This window comes from Rhinoraja longicauda, chromosome 11, assembly GCF_053455715.1.
Source record: "Rhinoraja longicauda isolate Sanriku21f chromosome 11, sRhiLon1.1, whole genome shotgun sequence".
Classification (NCBI taxonomy): Eukaryota; Metazoa; Chordata; class Chondrichthyes; order Rajiformes; family Arhynchobatidae; genus Rhinoraja; species Rhinoraja longicauda.
The window spans coordinates 47,852,059-47,873,062 of NC_135963.1; the positions used below are offsets into that span (position 1 = coordinate 47,852,059).

At 38.9% G+C, this 21,004-nt stretch overlaps 2 protein-coding genes across 5 annotated transcripts in view; one reads left to right on the forward strand and one right to left on the reverse strand.

Moving 5' to 3' along the window:
- The window catches only part of tprb (translocated promoter region b, nuclear basket protein), a 70,085-nt gene extending 63,078 nt beyond the window's left edge, over nt 1-7,007 (forward strand). For all 4 annotated transcript variants that reach the window (XM_078407605.1, XM_078407607.1, XM_078407606.1 and 1 more), the window contains 5 exons: nt 1,019-1,120; nt 2,742-2,901; nt 5,042-5,157; nt 6,065-6,163; nt 6,864-7,007. In XM_078407605.1, the coding sequence (XP_078263731.1) occupies nt 1,019-1,120; nt 2,742-2,901; nt 5,042-5,157; nt 6,065-6,163; nt 6,864-6,919 (533 nt within the window). In that variant the 3' untranslated portion in view covers nt 6,920-7,007. The remainder of the gene's footprint in view (nt 1-1,018; nt 1,121-2,741; nt 2,902-5,041; nt 5,158-6,064; nt 6,164-6,863) is intronic.
- prg4b (proteoglycan 4b) overlaps nt 6,756-21,004 on the reverse strand; it is a 29,196-nt gene continuing 14,947 nt past the window's right edge. Inside the window, exons 5-11 of the mRNA XM_078407846.1 lie at nt 15,624-15,723; nt 14,756-14,842; nt 13,674-13,813; nt 11,776-11,932; nt 10,795-10,944; nt 9,002-9,127; nt 6,756-7,196 (exon numbers count right to left, since the gene is read on the reverse strand). Of these exons, the coding sequence (XP_078263972.1) occupies nt 7,111-7,196; nt 9,002-9,127; nt 10,795-10,944; nt 11,776-11,932; nt 13,674-13,813; nt 14,756-14,842; nt 15,624-15,723 (846 nt within the window). The 3' untranslated portion in view covers nt 6,756-7,110. The remainder of the gene's footprint in view (nt 7,197-9,001; nt 9,128-10,794; nt 10,945-11,775; nt 11,933-13,673; nt 13,814-14,755; nt 14,843-15,623; nt 15,724-21,004) is intronic.

Consider the following 21,004-nt stretch of genomic DNA (forward strand, 5'->3'; position numbering starts at 1 on the left):
TAGATTTGTTTTTTCTATTGATCAGTGATTCTATTGATCATTTTGATTCTTTCCCTGTTTTGCTGGTAGGAACTGAACTTTTATCATGTCACAAACTTGACCCTGAGAATTGGTTACCACATGTATGAATGGTAACAACCTGTCCAGTACTGGAGTATTGCTGTTGATTAATGATCAGCTCCAGATATCTCCATTTCAATAAATCATCTAAGTAAACTATTTACTTGGATTCAAATACTTTTTCAAAAGAAAGTGTTCTGAAATGTTGCTATATACGTAGCTGCCACAATGTTTTCCAATGTCCCATCTTGAACATGCTAACCTTTTTACTGATCGAAACAAATCCTGTTTGCCTTCATTGGAACCGTATCCTCTTTTGCCTCCCCTATTTTAGTGCCTGTCCAAATGTCTCTTAAATCTAGTGATTGTGTCTGACCCCATCATCTCCTCTGGCAGCGAATTCCAGAGATATCAACCAATCTCTCTGTAACAACAGCATAGCCCTTTTAAAAACCCTTTAAAACCCGTTCACTTTCAACATGTGCTATCTATTTTCTGATCACCCCTCCCATGATTCTGACTAACTTATTCCATCTGTTCCTCTAATAATTTTATATACCTCTCTCAGGCCAGACTCCTTCACTGAAAACAAGCCCAGCCTATCCAATACCTCCCCATAGCTAAAGTCATCCAAACAAGACAACGTCTTGGCAAATCTTCTCTGCACACTCCAGCATAACCAACTGTGCACAATACTCCAAGTGCGGCCTCGCCAGTGTTTTGTAACATAATGTCCCATCTTTTGTATTCCATACGCTGACCTGAATGAGAAAGCATGCCAAACTTCATCTTATCTATCTGTGTTGCCACTTTCAGGGAATTATGGACTTGAAAGCTGGGGTTCAATGTATATAATATTGTAATTATATCATTACAATATAGTATGTTATTTGCTTATTCTCAAGATTTTTTTAAGAACTAATCTGTGCTAATAAGTATCTTCACCATGGCTCTGCAGGGCTAGGAATGTATGAGACTCCCATTTACCTTGCTGCTGTGCACGAAGATGAGTCTGGAGGCCGCAGTGTACCTACCACACCGTTGCAAGTTCATGCACCAGGTATGGATTTGTTGAACACCTTGTTTTTCTACTGAAGCTTAAAATAATGAATTTATTTTAAATGCTTCTGACAGTGGTGCACATATTTGGGCATTTGGTTTTTGCAGAAGAATTTCTAAGACACATAAATAACCAGCTTTAAATTGCCTAATTTACCCGTCTAACCTTCCCTCTTTAACCTCCACATTATTGCATTTGTCTTGTTGTTCAGGTTGCTGTACATGGCAATCTAAGTATAGCTAGTCCATTAATAATGGTGGATCTCGTCTTGAGACAACGCCTGTTTCTGAGCCATGTGCTTTACTTGGTGGCAGCAGCATCTGGGAACGCTTTGGGACAGATTAGCTCCCAGCAGATGTTTGACACAAGTTATTCATGACCCTTGCACTTTCCCTCAGGCAATTCTTTTTATACTAGTCCTTATGTAATTGAAATGAAGAATTTTTAATACCAAGCATATTTTAAACCATGAAATTAAGTTGGGATATTGTCATTCAAAATGGCATGGGAAAAATGGATCCTGAATCCCACGCATCTTAAACTTCTGGATTAGTCTACCACAAGGGACTTTATCAAATGCCTTACTGAAATCCATGTACATACCATCCACTGCCCTGCCCTCGTTGATCAGCTTTGTCACCCCCTGAAAATTCTTGAGTTTGTCAGACGTGACCTGTTGCAAAGTATAGTCACTGTCCCTAATATGTCCATTATTTTCCTAATGCACGTATATCCTATCCTGAAGAATCCTTTGCAATAGCTCCCTCATCACAGTTGTGAGGCTCATCAGCCTATAATTTTGTGATTTACCTCTACTTCCCTTAAAAAAAAAAAAGGACCAACATTGGTTACTCTCCAGTCCTCTGCAACCTCGTGTGGCTAGAGAAGGTACAAAGGTCTTTGTCAAGGCCCCTGCGAGATCTCCCCTCTTGCCTTTCTCAACAACCTGGGGTAGATCCCTTTAGGTCCTTGGAATTGATGTACCTTAATGCTCTTCAAGAGCTCCAACACCACCTTCTTTGTGATCTGAAACTGACCTAGCATATTGGTATTCTCCACACTGATTTCATTGTCCTCAATATCCTTCTCAGATGAATTCAGATGCAAAGTACTTGTTTAGTAACTCATCCACACCCCTGACTCAAAACACAAATTGCCTCCTTTATCCTTCAGCTTATTCCTGGTTATTCTTGTTTTTATGTGTGTATAAAAAGTTTGGGATTTTCTTTAATCTGATTTAACAGTGACATATCCTGGCCCATTTTTGACCCTTCTAATTGCTCCTGTGAATTCCTTCCTGCTTTTTTATACTCCTCAAAGGCCCTGTCGGATTTCATATTTTTGAACCTTGAATACACTTCCTTTTTCTTTGTGACCAAAGTTACAATGTCTTTGATCATCCAAGGCCTCCTTACCTTTCTGTCGTGAGTTATATCAAAGGTCCTGTTCCCGTGATGTCTGACTGGCAATCTACTCGTTCCAGGTCTTGTTCAGATAAATCTTTGGCCTGCTTTCAATGCATTTATATTTTTCTGAAATAAGACAACTGATGGTGTACATTTGTTGCCACATTTTTTTAAATGTTCTAGCCCCAGTTAGTTATGTAGTTCCTTTCTTTCAGTGACTGTTTTCAATGAGGGATCACAGGCAGATATAACTGAGCATGCCTCTCAATCTGTCCCTATGATTGCAACGTCCACAAGCAATCTAACCAGCACTGTTGAATCTGGAGGTGGTGATGATGGTGATGAAGTGTTTATAGAAGGAGCAGACCAAGAAGGGTAAGATTGAAAATACTGCTCAATTTTGGTGCTTAATTCTTTTAAAGGGCCAATTAAATCATTGACTTTCACAAATGCTTGCATTTTGTTATTTTTCCGAAACTTAAATCTTACTTCAAAATGGGTTTTAGCAATTTAATTGCGAAAGTTGACTACATTTTAAATGGACTCTACATCAAACATGAATTGACCATCTGTGCGTGGAGCTAGGAGATATTAAAGGGATCCTACATAAATACTTCTCACTTCTATTCATGAAACGACATTGTAGTTGGAGGATTCAACGAAAGAGAAGGCGGAAATGTCTAGTGCGAGTTTCTATAGAGGTGGTACTTGATAGCTTCGTGGTCTCAAAGGTAGATGAATCCCCAGAACCAGAGGAGATTGATCCCAAGCAGGTGTGGGAGGAAATGGAAGAGATTGCCAGGGCTCTATCTGGGAGTTTTGCTCACGAGATACCGGATGCCCGGAGGATAACAAATATAGTCCCTCTGTTCCATGAAGAGAAGGGAAAAACCTGGTAATTACAGACTCTGATCCAACATCAATAGTAGGGAAGTTAATTGGAAAATGACGGACAGGATTATTGATAAGTTGGAAAGGCTTGAAGTAATCGGAGAGCCGGCATGACTTTGCCAAGGGCCTATCCTGTCTGACCAATCTGATTGAATATTGCTAAGTGCAGGGCAGTAGATGTGGTTTGCGTGGGCTTCAGTAAGGCCTTTGTGTCCCACGTGGAAGACTGGTCCAGAAGGTTAGCACCCATGGACTGCAGGGCAAGTTGGTAAATTGGTTCCAAAACTGTCTTGGCACTAGTAATCCCATTTCCTTCTGCAGATCTGCCCAACCCCCCTGAGTTCCTGCATCAGATTGTTTGTTGCTCCAGATTCCAGCAGCAGCTGTTGCTTCCCCCATGTCAAAGCTAAATAAAACTAGGTGACGACAATTTAGGGTGGAGGGTATGAAATGGACTGTTCCCATGCTGTATAACTCAATAAGTAGTGTACTGTGGGTATTGTGGAATGTTAACTGTGAATATGTGGAAAACAGTCAAAAGTCCATGAAGTCACCTTTATCAGACATGTTCCAGCTTTGTGCGCCAACGACTGCACTATCCATTTTAATTCTATGGAGAGCAAAATGCTGTTGACTACAAAAAACGGAAACTTCGTCATTGCCTAAGGCAATATATCCCAGAGACTTAAAAAATTCCAGTCCATCATTGTATAGGAATTTGTTCATTTATTAGGTCTGCAACATGTTTTTGCTATTCTGTGTAAAGTCCTTTATAGATCAGATTCATTACTTTCCATAACTGAGCCTTAATCCTGTATATTGTACCTGGAATATAATGAGGATTTTAAACCTATCCTCTTATTCACCAATCCTCAGATTAACCATCTAACTGGACCAGAATCGTGTCTCTATTACTCTGATCTTCAAAAATATCCCCCTCTGACTGTACATCTCTAATCAAAGAAGCATCAAATCTTTGATTCCATCCTATTGATGCCATGCTTCATGCAAACTTCTGTTATGTACAAAATGCAGAATTACGTTCATTAATGTAATGCAACAATTTGTGTATTCAATATGTAACCTGGGTGTGGTGTACATTTAGTGCTAGTGTCTGAGCATAAAGCTGAACATAGTTTTGTTCCATTTATGAATTACTGGGCCATAGGCTCAGAACAGTTACAAGTGTTCAGTGCAGCATCTTGCAGTGAAAATTTGTTCAAGCTGCTGTGAACTGCACCACCTCACATTTTTTTAGGTACATTCCGGGTTTTATTTACATGTACATTTAACCAAACCTTTTCGTAATTTGGTTGAGGAAGTTGTGTTCATCAGATCATTGACCTCTTGTGCATCTGATAGATAATATTCCTTGTTGGTTTTCTATTCCTTTTTCTTTCAAAGGGAAAGAAATACCTTAACTCAGCCATCTTTCCAATTATCTGTGGTGGTTCATCAACAAAGCATTATGATGTGCTCTAGTGTTTATTTTTAACAAGTCTATTTTTCTGTGTTTATTTGTTTCCTTTTCAATTTTTCATAGTTGCTTGTATGCAAAGTGCTTCACCCTATGCAATGGTTAGGTAGTAAACTAAATATACTTTTCCCCTTTCCCCATTCCCAGACTTGGTTCAGATGTTATGTTGGAAATTGAAGGACATCAAGAGGAAGAATCTGCACAGCCATCTGAGGAAGCTGATATTCCATCCACCAGCCAGGATCCTCCTTCCAGTTCAGCTGGTACGTAATTTGAAAGTGCTGTGGTGGTGCATGAACTTATTGAGCTGAGCAGGTAGAGAGGAATGTGGGGAATCTGCTGTGGTGGATGTTTATGTTGACTTTTATGTAGTTGTGTGTCTTACTTCTTTTTTTTTTAGTATGGCTGTATGGTAAATCGAGTTTCACTGTACCTTAATTGGTACATGTGACAATAAAATACTCTTTGAAGTTAAGGAAATTACCACTGAGTTCCTGAAACAGGGGAAAGGGCAATATTGTTAGTTCTGCAATGGAATATAATGGAAACCATATGTGAAATTTGTAGATTTAAAAAAAAAAAAATGACATGCATTTTATGTAAGGCCTTTCATACCATCCAACAGCTTAAATCTTTGAGGCTTGTCGATATGGTTTGCACCTAATGAAATACCAAAGTTGGAGATACAGTTGCAAGGTCCCACAAGGAGCAAAGTGATAATCAACTTTTTGGGGGTATTGTTCTTAGAAGATAAATGAAAAAGGGTAAATTTCTTGGAACTCGTGCTTTGTTGGGTCTTTGTTCTTGAATCATGTGAAAAATGACAGCACCCTTGTTTAACTTCCAAGATCATATCTCCAACATTGCCATATTCCTTCTATTCCGCTGATATTCCAATATTCCATGAATATTGCAATATCAGCTTATTTTTGTATTCTGATCTCTGGTGAAGTGTGAGCACAGCCATCAGACAAAAGTGCCGCCTCGGTTGTTTTGTTATAGAACAAAGTATTTATGGTTATCTGGGAAGTGAGTTTTACTTTAACGATAACAGTATAAAAACCTTATTGGTCATGAAGTTACGAGTGTCCGAGTGTTTTAACTTGAGTTTGTTGAACTTGCGTAACCCTTTCTGTGCATCTCAGTTTTTAATGGCAATGTTTCTGGTAGACGCTGCGATCTCACGGCCTAAACCGTTGAGAAGGGTTCGACTTTATCCACAGATGGGAAGAACTGCTGTTGGAGGGCGACAGTTCCTTAGCCGAAGAGGTAAGAAGCACTCCATTTATATTGTGCACCCTGGAATGCAATGCTTTACATGGGAGAAGATTTTTTTGTAATCTTTGACAAGGTTCTGGGGGGAGGGGGAAAAATCTAAGATTAGGGGGTGGTCAGTAGGATGAAGTCGTCCAGATTTAGCGGAAATCTTTGTTAGGTATAATATGGCCTGAATTGTGGGTTAACCATATGGATTGACCTTTTCAAAGGTGCAGGAACTCATTTGAGAAACCCCTGCTGAGTAATGAACGTATTTGCCTATTATGTTATAGGAGTGCGTTCTCCCCCTGGAGTCTCATTACCCCTCACTTTCTTGTACTCGGGCAATCCATTTTTACTCATGCTCATCAATTCCCCTTTGATTCCTTTGTCACTACTTACTTGGTGTATGTAATACGAGGGATATTACAGTAACCAGTTAACCTGCCAGCACTTCCTTGGGATATTGGGAAGAAACCTTTAGGGTGTTGTGCCAATTGCTGGTTAAGACCAAGCTCTACAGATCAGGTTTCATGAGCAGTATATTTACCAGTGCAAACTTCAATACAAAATAAAGGGACTGTGTTTATAATTTATGCTTCAGTGTTTAGTTATATAATGTTATATTGCAGTTACACAGGAAGGAGACAATTCAATTTATAAAACAATTGTTCTTGGTCATAAGATAAGGTTATTATGTTTCTCATTACAGGTATGAACCTTTCAATGGGAGGAAGAAGAGGCATAAACAGAGGAAATCATAGTTGAAGTGCATGTACCCATGTGAAGCGTATTGATCCCTAGTCATTGGTTTGGCTTCTTGCTACAATAAAAACAAATTTTTGAACTTCAGACATTTGTGGGTTCTTGTTCCATTGCAGTCTTTTTCAATTGAAAACTAAAATGATTTCCTTTTTACTTTGTGTTGAAGCTTGTTTTCTTTTTTTTTCAAACGTTTGCTAATGGCATTCATACAAGTCCTTTGTTATACTTCTTTTCATCTCAGTAGCTTTCAGGTTCACTGGATTAACCTTGTAGGATTTCTCTAAAATAGACAGAAATAAATGAAGGTGAAACATGCAATATTTAGTTTAAAAATAAAACTGAGAGGTTGTTTCCTTCTACTACAGTGGATAGGAGAGGAACTTAAAGCATTGTTGTAACATTGAAATTTAGCTTGAGCTCCAACAATAACAGGTGAATAAACTATAAATTAGATTTTTATGGTTAACTTTTCAACGTCAACCATTGGGAGGAGAAATTCTATTTAACTGTTACACAATTTTATTTAATGCTAATGAGTTACCTGTTCATAAACTGCTTTTACAAGAGGGTTTTTTTTTAAGTCAAGAGTTTGCACCTCAATGTGATTCTATTTTAAATAAATAATCCTCCCCAACATTGCTATTGATAGGATCATGGGATCTATTGCAAAGCTAATATCTAATGCAAGATCAAGTGGATTAGCAACACTTGCACCTGTGATCACAAGGCAACTTTCAGAAAATGCCAGCAATCAGAAATGAAATCAAAATGTTATAAATACTCTGCAAGTCAGCATCTTTCGGGTTCTAGTGGAAGACATAGACATAGAACTTTACCCTTCTTTCGGGATGCTGCCTGGTTTGTGTATGTTTATCTTTTGGGGGGGGGGGGTTGCACTGGGTGTTAAGAGCTATTTCCTTTCAAAGACCTGACAACACTTGTAACAATATTAAAAAAATTTTTGCAAACATTTGATTTGGAACGGTTGTAAGAACACAAGAAAATATCCTTTGCACCTGAACTCCGCTGGCCTTAATATATCCATACATTTTGCTACCCATGCTTAAAAAAAGTATTGCTTTTGATCTAAAAAACTGATTGTTCAATCATCAACAACTTGGGTAAGAGGATTCCAACATTTACTATCTTATGATGGGTGAGGATGGGAATATGAATTCTGGATCTGAAAGAGTGCAGAGATTTACGAGGATGTTGTCAGGACTTGAGGGCGTGACCTGTAGAGAGGTTTAGTTTAGAGATACAGCATGGAAACAAGCCCTTCGGTCCACTGAGTCTGCGCTGACCAGCGATCCTTGCACATTAACACTATCCTACACACACAAGGGACAATTTACAATTGCACCAATCCAATTAACCTACATGCCTGAACGTCTTTGGAGTTTGGGAGGAAACCCACACGGTCACGAGGAGTACGTACAAACTGTACAGACAGCACCCATAGTCGGGATCGAACCCGAGTCTCTGGCGCTCCATGCTCCTGAGCATGGGAGAATGAGAGGTGATCTTATAGAAATGTATGATCATGAGGGGAATAGATAGAGTAGACACACAGTCTTTTATCCAGAGTAAGGGAATCAGGAACCACAGGACATGGGTTTAAGATGAGGAAAAAGATTTAATTGGAATCTAAGGGGCATATTTTTCACACAAAGGGTGGTGGGTTTATGAAATTACCTGAGAAGGAGGTAGTTGAGGCAGATACTACAACATTTCAAAGGCATTTGACAGGCACATGGATAGGGATTCAGAGGGATATGGGCCAAACGTGGGCAGGTGGGACTAGTGTAGATGCAGCACCTTGATGAGCATAGGCAAACTGGGCCGAAGGGCCCATTTTCATGCTATATGACTATTAATTGGATGTAATCTATTTGAAAATCTCGCCAAAATTGTTTTGCTTTTGCTTGTCTAAATACTCCCTATCACTTGAAATAAACTACCATATCTCTCGTCTGCTTTCTAGTTCGTATAAGTAACATTTGCAATTGACTAATTCCTCTTTTCCTCATTTTTTAAAATACCTTGTTGAGTGCCTAGATAAGTACAAACCAAGCTGAAACTTACCAGATGAGAGAACATAGTATTGATATCTTTCTGCAAGTCTCGGGTTTGGAAGTGAAATGGCTGAAGTGATTCTTATTGGAAACCCATTCCAATTCTTTCTTATGGACATCTCAACAGAAAGTTTATCTAGAAAAAGAGTTAATTAGTGAAAAGTAAATATTTGAATTTGTGACAAAAGAGAAGTAGTTTTCCTTTGTTTTTTAGCTGACCATGGCTCCAAGCCCAGTTCAGTTTCCCATTTTGAGAAACTCATTGTGACATACAATCATAACAACCAGGTTGCAATTGCTGATCTTTTTTTAAAAAGTTTATTCGCTCTCAACTGTTGGACTATTTGTACATTCTACCCAAAATGCTTGTAGCATTTCTGCTTTTGAATGAGATGACCAAAAAAAACTGCTGATTGGGAGGATAAGCAATATTGGTTTTTTTTATATAAACATAGCACAAAAAGTAAGGAAATTTGTGTTTGGTAGATTATTTCTTTGTTGTAACAATGCTTCTTGGCAATAAATCTTATACCGTTGGAAAGCCTGTTTATTTCCCTTTTAAATGGTGCCACATTTGTAAGGAACATGCATTTGTGGGATGAGCAGCAGAGCTGAGTATGTGGGTTGCGCCCATGAAAAATCTGCCAAATCTTCTCTGCCAATGCCAAACAGCTTATTCTGCCATTGACTCTTCGGTGTTGTTTGGTGGATTGGATGATTGAAGTCTGAAGAAACAAGACATATTGGCAATTTAACAATTTATTCGTTTAATAAACAGGAGCCACAGTAGCGTGTGGAAGAACCATACACAGCCATAACAGCCTGGCACCTCCTCCTCATGCTGGTCACCAGCCTGGTCACACACTGTTGTGGGATGGCATCCCATTCTTGTCAGCACCTGGGGGTACCAGAAGCTCAAAACAAGAGTCAATAGCAACGGCAGAATAAGCTGTTTGGCATTGGCAGAGAAGATTTGGCAAATTTTTCATGGGCGCAACCCATATACTCAGCTCTGCTGCTCATCCCACAAATGCATGTTCCTTACAAATGTGGCACCATTTAAAAGGGAAATAAACAGGCTTTCCAACGGTATAAGATTTATTGCCAAGAAGCATTGTTACAACAAAGAAATAATCTACCAAACACAAATTTCCTTACTTTTTGTGCTATGTTTATATAGAGGTTTCTGATGTGTTCTGTTGCAAATACTTTTTTTTATATTAAATCAGAATAAACATTAGACTAGTCAATTCACCAATGGCTAGAAACATTAGCATTATTCTCGATCATATTAAATCATCTGCAGCTGAAAAAAATAAAACATGTTGAGAAGAAATGTGTTCTGATGCACACAATTATAATCACTAGATCACTCCTATTTAAATTTTACAAAACAATTAGTAACCATGTGGGCTAGATAGCAGTGGAGATGGTGATTCTCAAGTGCTTTCTGGAAAATTATTCAGTGTGGTATTAAAAATGACAAAATCTGTTGCATTGTTGTCATGATTTTAATATATGATACCATGTTTCAGGATGAGTTCAGAACAATGTGTTATATTTGCACAGCACATTTAGTTAATTGAGTAAAAGTGTTTTTTTTTGGCATCTCAATTTTCCAGAACCCCATGAATCTTAATCTAGTCAATGACACAAAACACACCCACCCCTGCACCATCGATTGTTGAATATTCAGATATTAAATTTTGATTTTTAGGAAGTTGACAAACTTAGAGCTCCACAAATTGGCTTCAAAACCACCTGCTTTAGCTACTGAATTTGCACACATTAAAAACTTAGTACCTATTTTTTGCAGTGTCCTGTTTTTTTGTATAACCACCATTGCTTGCCGCCTGTGACGTTGCCTTACCACCTGATAAGCGAAGTTCTGAGCGCGTTCTCGTGGGCAAGTTGAGAACGATCTTTGATACACATATTTCTGGTATACTCCACCTGGAACATACAATGCATTTTCATTAATGACCATTTTTAGTAACTGGATGACCGTTTGAGCATTTGGAATTAGTTTGGTTTAGAGATGCAGTGTGGAAGCAGGCCCATCGGCCCACAGAGTCTGCATCGACCAACGATCACCCATTACACACTAGGGACAATTTACAGAAGCCAATTAACCTACAAACCTGCATGTCTTTGGCATGTGGGAGGAAACCAGAGCACCTGGAGAAAACCCATGCAGTCACATGGAGAATAAGCAAACACTTTAAAGTCAGCACTTGCAGTCCAGGGTCTGGTGTCAGGCAACAGCTGTGCCACTGTGCAATCTGTTATTGTAATTGTTTATTTTGTAAAAATAGTGTTCATGGACAATTGTTAATTATGACAGGTGGCTATTTGGCCCATCAGATCCATCTCCCAGCAGAGCATTCTAATTGTTCTAATCATTCCCAATCCACCTCAAATTTCCTTCACATATTCACCAACTCCCTTTTAATTTTAGTTCCATTTAGCAACACTGGGGTCAATTTTCAATAGAAAATTAACATCACAGCACAGCTCTGGGTTATGGAAGGAAACCAAAGTATGCAGGGGTAAAACCACCCAGTTAAAGTGGAGACCATGCCAAGTCTACCCAGGACAGAATCAACCCCAGGTTGTTAGAACAAGTGGGTGTCCTTGCCTGTTAAAATCTGAAGCTTAGCAAAGAAATTGTGTACTTTGGATGTGTATGGTAAAATACTCGTTCAAGTATTATCTTGTAGATTGTTAACTTCCATTAAACAGCAAAAATTGAATTGAGATTTGCAAGAGAACTGATGAAATAACCTCTTTTGAAGAAGTACACAGTTTCAGGTCTGTTGTTAAACGCAGCCACGGAGAGGGCAGCTGTAACTTTCCCATTCAAGCCTGAAAATCCGGCTGCAATGTTTCGAGGATACCCACTGTCCATGGCCCCATTCTGAAATCGCCAGTACTCTTCATCCTGCAAATTAAACAAAGTGTTTTTGGAGAAATATACAATGAACAAATCGTCACACCCCAGCAGACGATGGAAATTCAAGATGTTCATTGATAACACATTTCACTTGGTTACTTTTAAATTCATCAGGCTGCACAGTAGGACAATGCAGGAAGATCAAACACTTCTGTTTTTATAGTACCTGGATTTGAGTGTGCTGCCACAGTAATCGAGTGGTATTGTTGAATGCCATTTTGCTTCAATTTCTCAATAGTTTTTGCAATGCATTACTTTTCTTTAGTACTGCTCTATGCTTCCCATCATCAGCTGAGAGTTGAGCCCATGGGGAATCAGGTTAAACAGGACGAAGGTAGATACAAAATGCTGGTGTAACTCAGCGGGTTAGGCAGCTTCTCAGGAGAGAAGGAATGGGTGACGTTTCGAATCAAGGCCCTTCTTCAGACATTTCGGGTCGAGACCCTTCTTCAGTCCATCAGTCTGAAGAAGGGTCTCGACCCGAAATGTCACCCATTCCTTCTCTCCTGAGATGCTACCTGACCCGCTGAGTTACTCCAGCATTTTGTATCTACCTTTGATTTGAACCAGCATCTGCAGTTATTTTCCTACATATGTTAAACAGAACAATCTGCAGACAGCCGAGTATAATGTACTTTGGATTATGCTAGTTTGCACTTCATGATTTCTCTTGAATTGCAGGCATGTCAAATATAAATTCACCACCATTATCAGCAGCTTTATTGTCAAAAAATCAGCTTATTGGTGGAAGATATCCTGGAAGAGTAATCTTTCTGCATTTTACCTCTATTCTATCACCACCTCCTTCCTCAATGGCATGTTGTGCTAGCCTCAACAGTGACTGCAGATATCTAATGGGCAGCCAGCATCACCAACGAGCAACATCAGCCTGGCCATGCTCTCATTTCATTCCTACCATCAGGAAGATGGTGTAGGAGCATGAAAACTGACCACCAGGTTCACCGATGGCTTCTTCCCAAATAACCATCAGGCTCTTGAACACTACACAACATTAACCTCAACTATGAAGTATGGACTGCTTTTGGCTGCACAAAGGACCTAAAGTATTTTTGCACTAGTACACTATTGGGATTCTTAATTAATTTTTTTTGTTTATGTACTTTCTACATGTATTATATTTACAGGCCTGTTATGCTGCTGCGAGTAAGAATTTGATTCGGTGGTTGGTATATTTGACACTGAAGCACTCTTTTATACGATTATAGATTGCAAATGCAGGAACCCAATTTCGCTCACCTGATGTGATCTTAATTCAAAGGTGGAATTGTAGATCCACATTTTCATAAGTTTAGGCTGCTGTTTTCATGGAAATGAGGCGAGGTTGCCTTGCAATTCAGATATTTGCACTTCTAGTGAGCAACCATGTTATAGTTGGTTGTATGGATCAATTTAAATCGTAAACAGGCCATGTGTGGTACTTTGGATTGAATTGCCTGAGAGGGTGTTTGAAGCACAATCTACAGCAACTTTCAGAAGATAATTGGATAAATAATTTCCAGTACCACGAGGAAAAGAACAGTGTGACACGTCCCACGATGTATAGAATAAAAGCAGGAAGAAAGGGGTTTACGAAATCTTGATTTGGTTTCTTGAGTAAATTCATGAGAAAGTATTAAATCTACCGACATTCCACATCTCAGCAATTACAAACACCATTGGTGTCAAGATGGTTACTTCATTGAGCAAGCAAAGGGACAAAGAACCTTACCTTAAAAAAATATGTTTGTCCTTTGCAGTTGCACCTTGTGAAGACAGTGTCTATTGGCGATGGAATTCCCCACACGTTGGTGATGCTACGAGGGTGGTCTAATGTTAGTCCTTGCTGGCTTATTGTCCAAAACAAATGGCCTGAAAAACATACAATTAAGTCATTTAGTGAATAGCTTTAACAGAATGAAACGGTAACTGGTATGTTGGAATATTTCTGATGGTAGCACATACTTTATAATTATTACCAGGCAAATGATCAATGACTGATCATCAGTGAGCATTTCATGCCATTATATTATTGCCAAAACAGTTGGATTAAGATTCCAACTGGCTTCATCCTGCGGGCGGCACGGTAGCGCAGCGGTAGAGTTGCTGCTTTACAGCGAATGCAGCGCCGTCGACTCAGGTTCGATCCTGACTACGGGTGCTGCTCTGTAAGGAGTTTGTACGTTCTCCCCGTGACCTGCGTGGGTTTTCTCCGAGATCTTCGGTTTCCTCCCACACTCCAAAGACGTGCAGGTATGTAGGTTAATTGGCTGGGTAAATATAAAAATTGTCCCTAGTGGGTGTAGGATAGTGTTAATGTGCGGGGATCACTGGGCGGCACGGACTTGGTGGGCCGAAAAGGCCTGTTTCCGGCTGTATATATATGATATGATATGATTATGCTGGAAAACATTCTGCAGCACCACCCAGTCGCCCTGGCCAATGTGTTCTCATTCTGGCAGGGGATGAGTTGCAACATTTCCAGCTCAACAGACATGCTCATTCTGACTGACATACACTCAGTTTGGGTTAAAAAATATGAGCCATGCTTAAAATGTAAAATACTTGTGTGTGTTAAATTATCTTGAGATCCGACCATCTATTTTTAATCATGAGTGACATTAGACATTTGTCCAGAGTTGAGGCTCTGGCTCATTCTCAGAGGTAGAGCCAAACTGTAAATGAAACACTTTAGAGCTGATCACTATCAGGCAGGGGCAGGCAGCAAATGCCAACCTCTCTCAATGTAAAGAGAAATATTCAAAGCTTGACATTTATGCACTTTCCAAATCTACAGTTTCCTTCATAACGTACCTCTAAAAATATACGTGGTTCCATTCTGTAGAGTTGTCGAAGCATCGGAAGGCTTCTTATTACACAGATCGGGATCGTTAAGACTGTCTAAAATGGTAATTTGAATAATTATTGGATTTTCATAAACACAAAATCATCCACATTTCGTAATTTAACATTTATTAAAACTTGTTATTTCACATTTAGTTATACACTTCACTTGCAAATTTATGCTTGTGACATTCATCATCATGTGGCATAGAAATGCAGTGAGTTACAACAGGATTGTTATAGAAACGTAGACAATAGGTGCAGGAGGAGGCCATTTGGCCCTTCGAGCCAGCACCGCCATTCATTGTGATCATGGCTGATCATCCACAATCAGTAACCTGTGCCTACCCTTCTCCCCATATCCATCGATTCTGCTAGCCCCTAGAGCTCTGTCTAACTCTCTCTTGAATACATCCAGTGATTGGCCTCCATTGCCTTCTGTGGCAGAGAATTCCACAGATTCACAACTCTCTGGGTGAATAAGTTTCTTCTCACCTCAGTTTTAAATGGCCTCCCCTTTGTTCTTAGACTGTGGCCCCTGGTTCTATGCCACATTAATGAAGAGGCTTTTTCCATAAAAGCATTCCAACTCTTTTTTTCTGATGTTATTCCATAAATTATTATATTAACTGAATTAAGGTTCATAACTTGTCATTCAGCTGTTTGAAACCAAGATGCAGGGGTTACATGCTCTAACCCATTAAGTTACAGGACCTTCATTTGTTCATGTGCAACAATCATTGAGTTGTGTGCATTGTTACTTTTTTCTGTTCCTAGTTCACACATAGATTCCCTCAATATTAATGATAATTAAGAGCAAGTAAATTGTATACCTTACCTTCATATGACTGGATTTTCTCTGTTGTTTGATTTTCTGGTTCAACTGATGGTAATGGAAATTTAGTTACCATGTTACCATTCTCAGCAGGACCAGTGACCTATGAAAATGAAAGACATTTAAGTTTGTTTTAGTAATAGAGGAGGGAGTTTTATTTTTGGTGCTTCAGTTTTCCCGACCTGTAACGTTCTGTAGCACCAGGCTGCATTTATATTGCATTGCTGTAATGATTGGACCAAAATGATGTTTTTCAACTAGGCATAATTATGGTAGTGGAATCATTCAAATTTACTTGAACTGTTTATGAATTACTTCATATAAGTCAGATGAACCTATTTCAAACAAGAGTTGTTGAAGGATGAAGTCATGCACTTTCAATGAAAGGCACTTCACTTCAAAAATAAATACCCATGCTAGAAAGAGTGGGGGTGAAGAAATGCTTTGCGTTTCTCCTGCTGAAACCACATTAAGATGCCACACCCCTCTTAGCTGACAGTACTTTCCTGCTTTCTGGCCATGGATTGTTGAAGAGCCCTCCCTGGAGATGGAGAGGTGGGGAGTGTCAGCCTTGTTAATCCCACTGAGAGAACAGATTTGTACTGGAAGCAGAAGGAATCATTTGTAAAATATATTATTTGGGAATTTTGGACGATAAGCAATTGGAAAGTGAGCTGAATTCAACCTCTAAGGTGGACAATTGATTTACATGGTTCTCTTCTTTTGAAATGGCTGTTACCACTAACAAGAACAGACTTACCTATCCTGGATTTAAGATTTATTCTGCATTGTTTGATTTTGTACAGTTAAAAATAAATTTGTACTGGTTTAGCTATACAAATTCTTAAAATTGACAGGCTGCATGGTTTTCTTTTTATTTATGTTAAGATTTATTACCTGTGTTTATCAGGAGCAATGGGCATTATTGTTTCTCATTTTTAACTTTTGAATCTGTTGAAATTGATTCTTCTGTACCGGCCTTTACTTCTATATTTATGTTAACATGTTCATAGCCACTGGTCTTTGCAAGATATTAACTTGTGCTACAAACCTGCACACTTTTTGTAGCATTGGATCTTGTGGCACAGCTTTTGCAGGTGCACTAGCTTGCAATATTCTCTCTTTATCTAAATCTGAACCAGTAAAGGAGTTTATACCGACCAGCAATCACCCATACACCAGTTCTATCCTATACACTCGGGTCAATTTACAGAAGCCAATTAACCTACAAACCTGCACGTGTTTGGAATGTTGGAGGAAACCGGAGCACTCGGAATAAAACCCCTGCAGTCACAGGGAGAATGAACAGACTTTGTACAGACAGCAACTGTAGTGAGGATAGAACCTGGGTCTCTGGCACTGTAAAGCAGCAACTCTACCAATGTGCCACTGTGCCACCCTAATATTGATGCTAGATAATCTGGGTCATCAGGATTAATTATATTGTTATGAGCAAAATGCTGCAAAATGTAGGATTTTTTGTTCTTTGATCCTTCAAGATTAATTGGTTTACTTAGTTCTCTCTCCACATATTTAGAAAATGAGGAACCATCGTGAACTGTGAACATCGCCATTTCTTCTTTATTTAAAATTTTAGAATCTGCGGTCTCATATCCAGTGACAGAGGTTCTAGTCGATCATCTTTCCAATATGTTATATTCACTTAATCTTTTAGTTACCTTGTTATCCAAGACTTTAGCATTGATAAATCCTTCTTCAGGAACAGGGTACGCTGTCATTCCTTGACCCAGGATTTTAGAATTAGTAGGGCTATCCTTATTAATGGGGGATGTTACCACTCCTTTATCCGAGATTTTTGACCCAATGATCCAATATTCAGGGACATGAAGCACAGCAGATCCTTTATCCAAGATTTTAGTATTGTTAAAACCATCGAAAGGAACAGAGTGCGCTACTGTTCCTTTATTCAAGACTGTAGGATCTGCGGAACTGCCTTTGCTCATGGAGGATGTTATCATTCCATTGCCCAAGGTTTTAGAATCTGTGGTCTTATCTTCCATTACAGGAAACATAGGTGTTCCATTTTTCAAGAATATAGAACCTGTGGAATTACCTACAGATGTTGTCATTTCATCGCCCATGATTTTAGAATCCATGTCACTATATTTTTTAGGAGAGGCTGCCAGTTTTACTTTATCCAGGATTTTAAAACCTGCGGTCCATTTTTGGGGAGAATTAGACATCGCCATTTCTTTAGCCAAGACTTTAGAACCTGTGGTCCCATTTTCGGAAGAGTCAGACATTGTCATTTCTTTATCCAAAATCTTAGAATGAGTGGATCCATCTTCAGATGGAGAGGATATTGATTCTTTGGCCATGATTTTGGAAACTATTGTCTTAAATTCTGGAACAGGAGATGTTTTTATCTCTTTATCCAATATTATAGAGTCTAAAGGTGCATCTTCAGGGACAGCGGGCATTGGCATTGGCTTGGTTAAGATTTGAGAATTCATTGTCCCACCATCAGGGAAAGGTGTTGACACTCTTTCATCTGAAATATTTAAAACCATGGTCCTAATCTCATCACTGGTGGGTGTTGTCATTCTGTTATCTACAATATGAGATACCATGTAAACATCTCCAGTGACAGAGGGATGTGTCATTCCTTCATTAGATATATTGGAATGTATTTTCTCACCTTCAGAAATCGGGGTAATCATTCCTGTGTCCAGAAATTTCAAATGCGTGGAACTAACTACGTTACCAGAGGGTGTTGTCCTTCCTTCATCTCTACTTTTAAAATCCCTGGATGCATTGCAAGGAACAGAGGCTGTTGTCATTATTTTGTGCAGTATTTTGGAATTAGTGATGCCATCTGATGGGACAAGGGATGTTGATTTTCCTTTATCAAAGATTTTAGAGTCTGTAGACCTATGTTCAATAATGGAGGGCACCGTAATGACTTTATCCAAGATTTTAGAATGTATAATCCTATCTCCAGGAATGGCTGGTTCTGTCGTTCTGCTAGCCAAGATTTTGGAACCTGTGGTCCCATCTTCAGGAGTAGGTGATGTTATCATTGTATTATGCAAGGTTTTAGAATCCATAGAAACATTTTTGTGAAAAGATGTTGTTGCCAATCCTTTATCCAAGGCTTTAAAACTGATGGATGGAACTTCGGGAACAGACAGAGTTGTCATTCCGTTATCCAACATTTTGGAAACTGCTGAAATATCTTCAGTAACAGAGGACATGGGCCTTCCATTAGTCAAGATTTTTGTAATGATTGAACCATCTTCAGGAACAGTAGTTATTATTCCTTTATCCAATACATTAGTTATCATGGAAGACTCTTTTGGGATGATGTGTGTTGTTACTCCTGTATCGAGGATTTTAGATGCCATGGAATCTTCAGAAACTAAATGCATGGTCTTATCTTTAGAAACAAAAGATGTTATTATTCCCATGTGATAGGATGTAGAATCGGTGGAGCTATCATCATGAATGGGGGATGCTGTCAATTTGTTCTCTAATAATTCAGAATCTGTATTCCTATCTTCAGAAAATGTGGATAGTTCCCTTCCTATATTTAAGATTTTTGTAGCTCTAGTCCCATTTTCAAGAGTGTTGGATGTTGTATTGCTATTCAAGGTTTTTGAATCAATGGATGCACCTTCAAGAACAGAGGGAGTTGTTATTTCTTTATCCAAGGTTATAAAATCTGGGGAAACTGAGGCCACTGTTAGTTTGTCCGAGAGTTTAGAACTTGTGGAATCATTTTCAGAAACAGAGGGTGTTCTTTTACCCAATATTTCAGGATCTGCAGAAGTCTCTTTTGGCATGATGGACATTGTCAGTTCTATATTTGATAATTCCAAATATGCAGTTCCATCTTGAGCAACATCTTTGAATAATCCTCTAGAATCTCTTGTCACCTTTTTCGTAACAAGAGGAGTTCCTGACATGTCTTTGTCCAAGAGTTTAGAAGATGGGGTCTGTTTTTCAGGAATGGAGGACATTGTTATTCCTGTACTCCTGATTTTAGGATCTGTGGATTCATGTACAGGAATTATGGTGGATTTATTTCTTTTATTTAAGATTATAGAATCTGTAGCAACATCTTCATTGTCTGAAGGAACTGACATTTGCTTGTCCAAGATTTTCTGAACAGTGAAATTCTTTTCAGGAGCAATGGTTGTTATTCCTTTTGGTAAGATTTTAGAATGCATGGTTCCATCTTCATGAACAGAAGAAGTTGTCTTTGCATTATTCAAGATTTCTGAATCTGTGGAAGTATCTCCAGCAGTAGTGGGAGAAGCCAGTTTATTACCCAAGCCGTGAGAAACTGTGATCCCAATTTCAGTAAAAGGGGCAGTTATTATTCTTTTGTTCATGGTCCCATTATTGGGAATGTTAGGTATTGTTATTACTTGATCCAACACCTTAGAATGCATGAATCTATTTTCAGGATCAGTAGCATTTGCTGTTGTCACATTGTGAGATACAGGTGACGTTGCTGTTATTCCTTTAACCAAGATATTTGAATCGGTGGAATCACTTTTAGGAACAGCAGTGGTTATTCCTTTATCCAAGATGTTCGAATCCAAGAATCCATCTTCAGGATCAGTAGGAGCTGCTGTTCTGTTAGTGAAGAATGTGGACGTTGCATCCTTGGTTAACGATATAGTTATTTGATGAAAAGTTGAAGAATCTGAAGGAACAGATGGAGATGTCATTCCATCAATCGGTATATTAGAACTTCTAGAAGCCTTTTCAGAGATGGCATGTGTCGTCAATCCTGCCTCAAATATTTTAGATTCCATAGAAGTATTTTTTCTGATGAAGGCTGTTGGCGTTGTTTTACCCAAGATTTTAGTATCCGTGGTCACATCAACAGGAACAAAGGAACCTGTCATTTTGTTATTCGAGATTTTAGAGGCTGTGGAAGTAACTGAGGGCAACACATTCTTATTATTCCAGATTTCTGAGTTTATCGAATTGAGTTCAGGAACAATTGGTGTTGCTTCATTATTCAGCAGTTTGGAATCATCGGTCCTATCTTCAGGAGCTGTCCTTCCTTCGTCTAATATAGTAGGAATCGAGGAAGCTTTTTCTGGAGCAGGTGATGTTGTTATTTCCCTATCTGAGTCTGAAATTTTGGGTTCGATGGAAGCAACATCTGTGATAAAGTCTGCAGTCATTCCTTTGTCCAAGAATAAATAATCTACAGGGTCATTTTCAGGACCAGTGTCTGTTGATTTTATGGTAGGTGCGATTTGTGAATATGTTTTCCTATCTTGAGGATCAAGCAACATTGTTATTCCTTTACCCAAGATTCTTCGATCGGTTGAATCATCCTCAGGAATAGTGGTTGTTATTCCATTATCTAAGATTTTAACATTTATGGTTGTATCTTCAGGAAC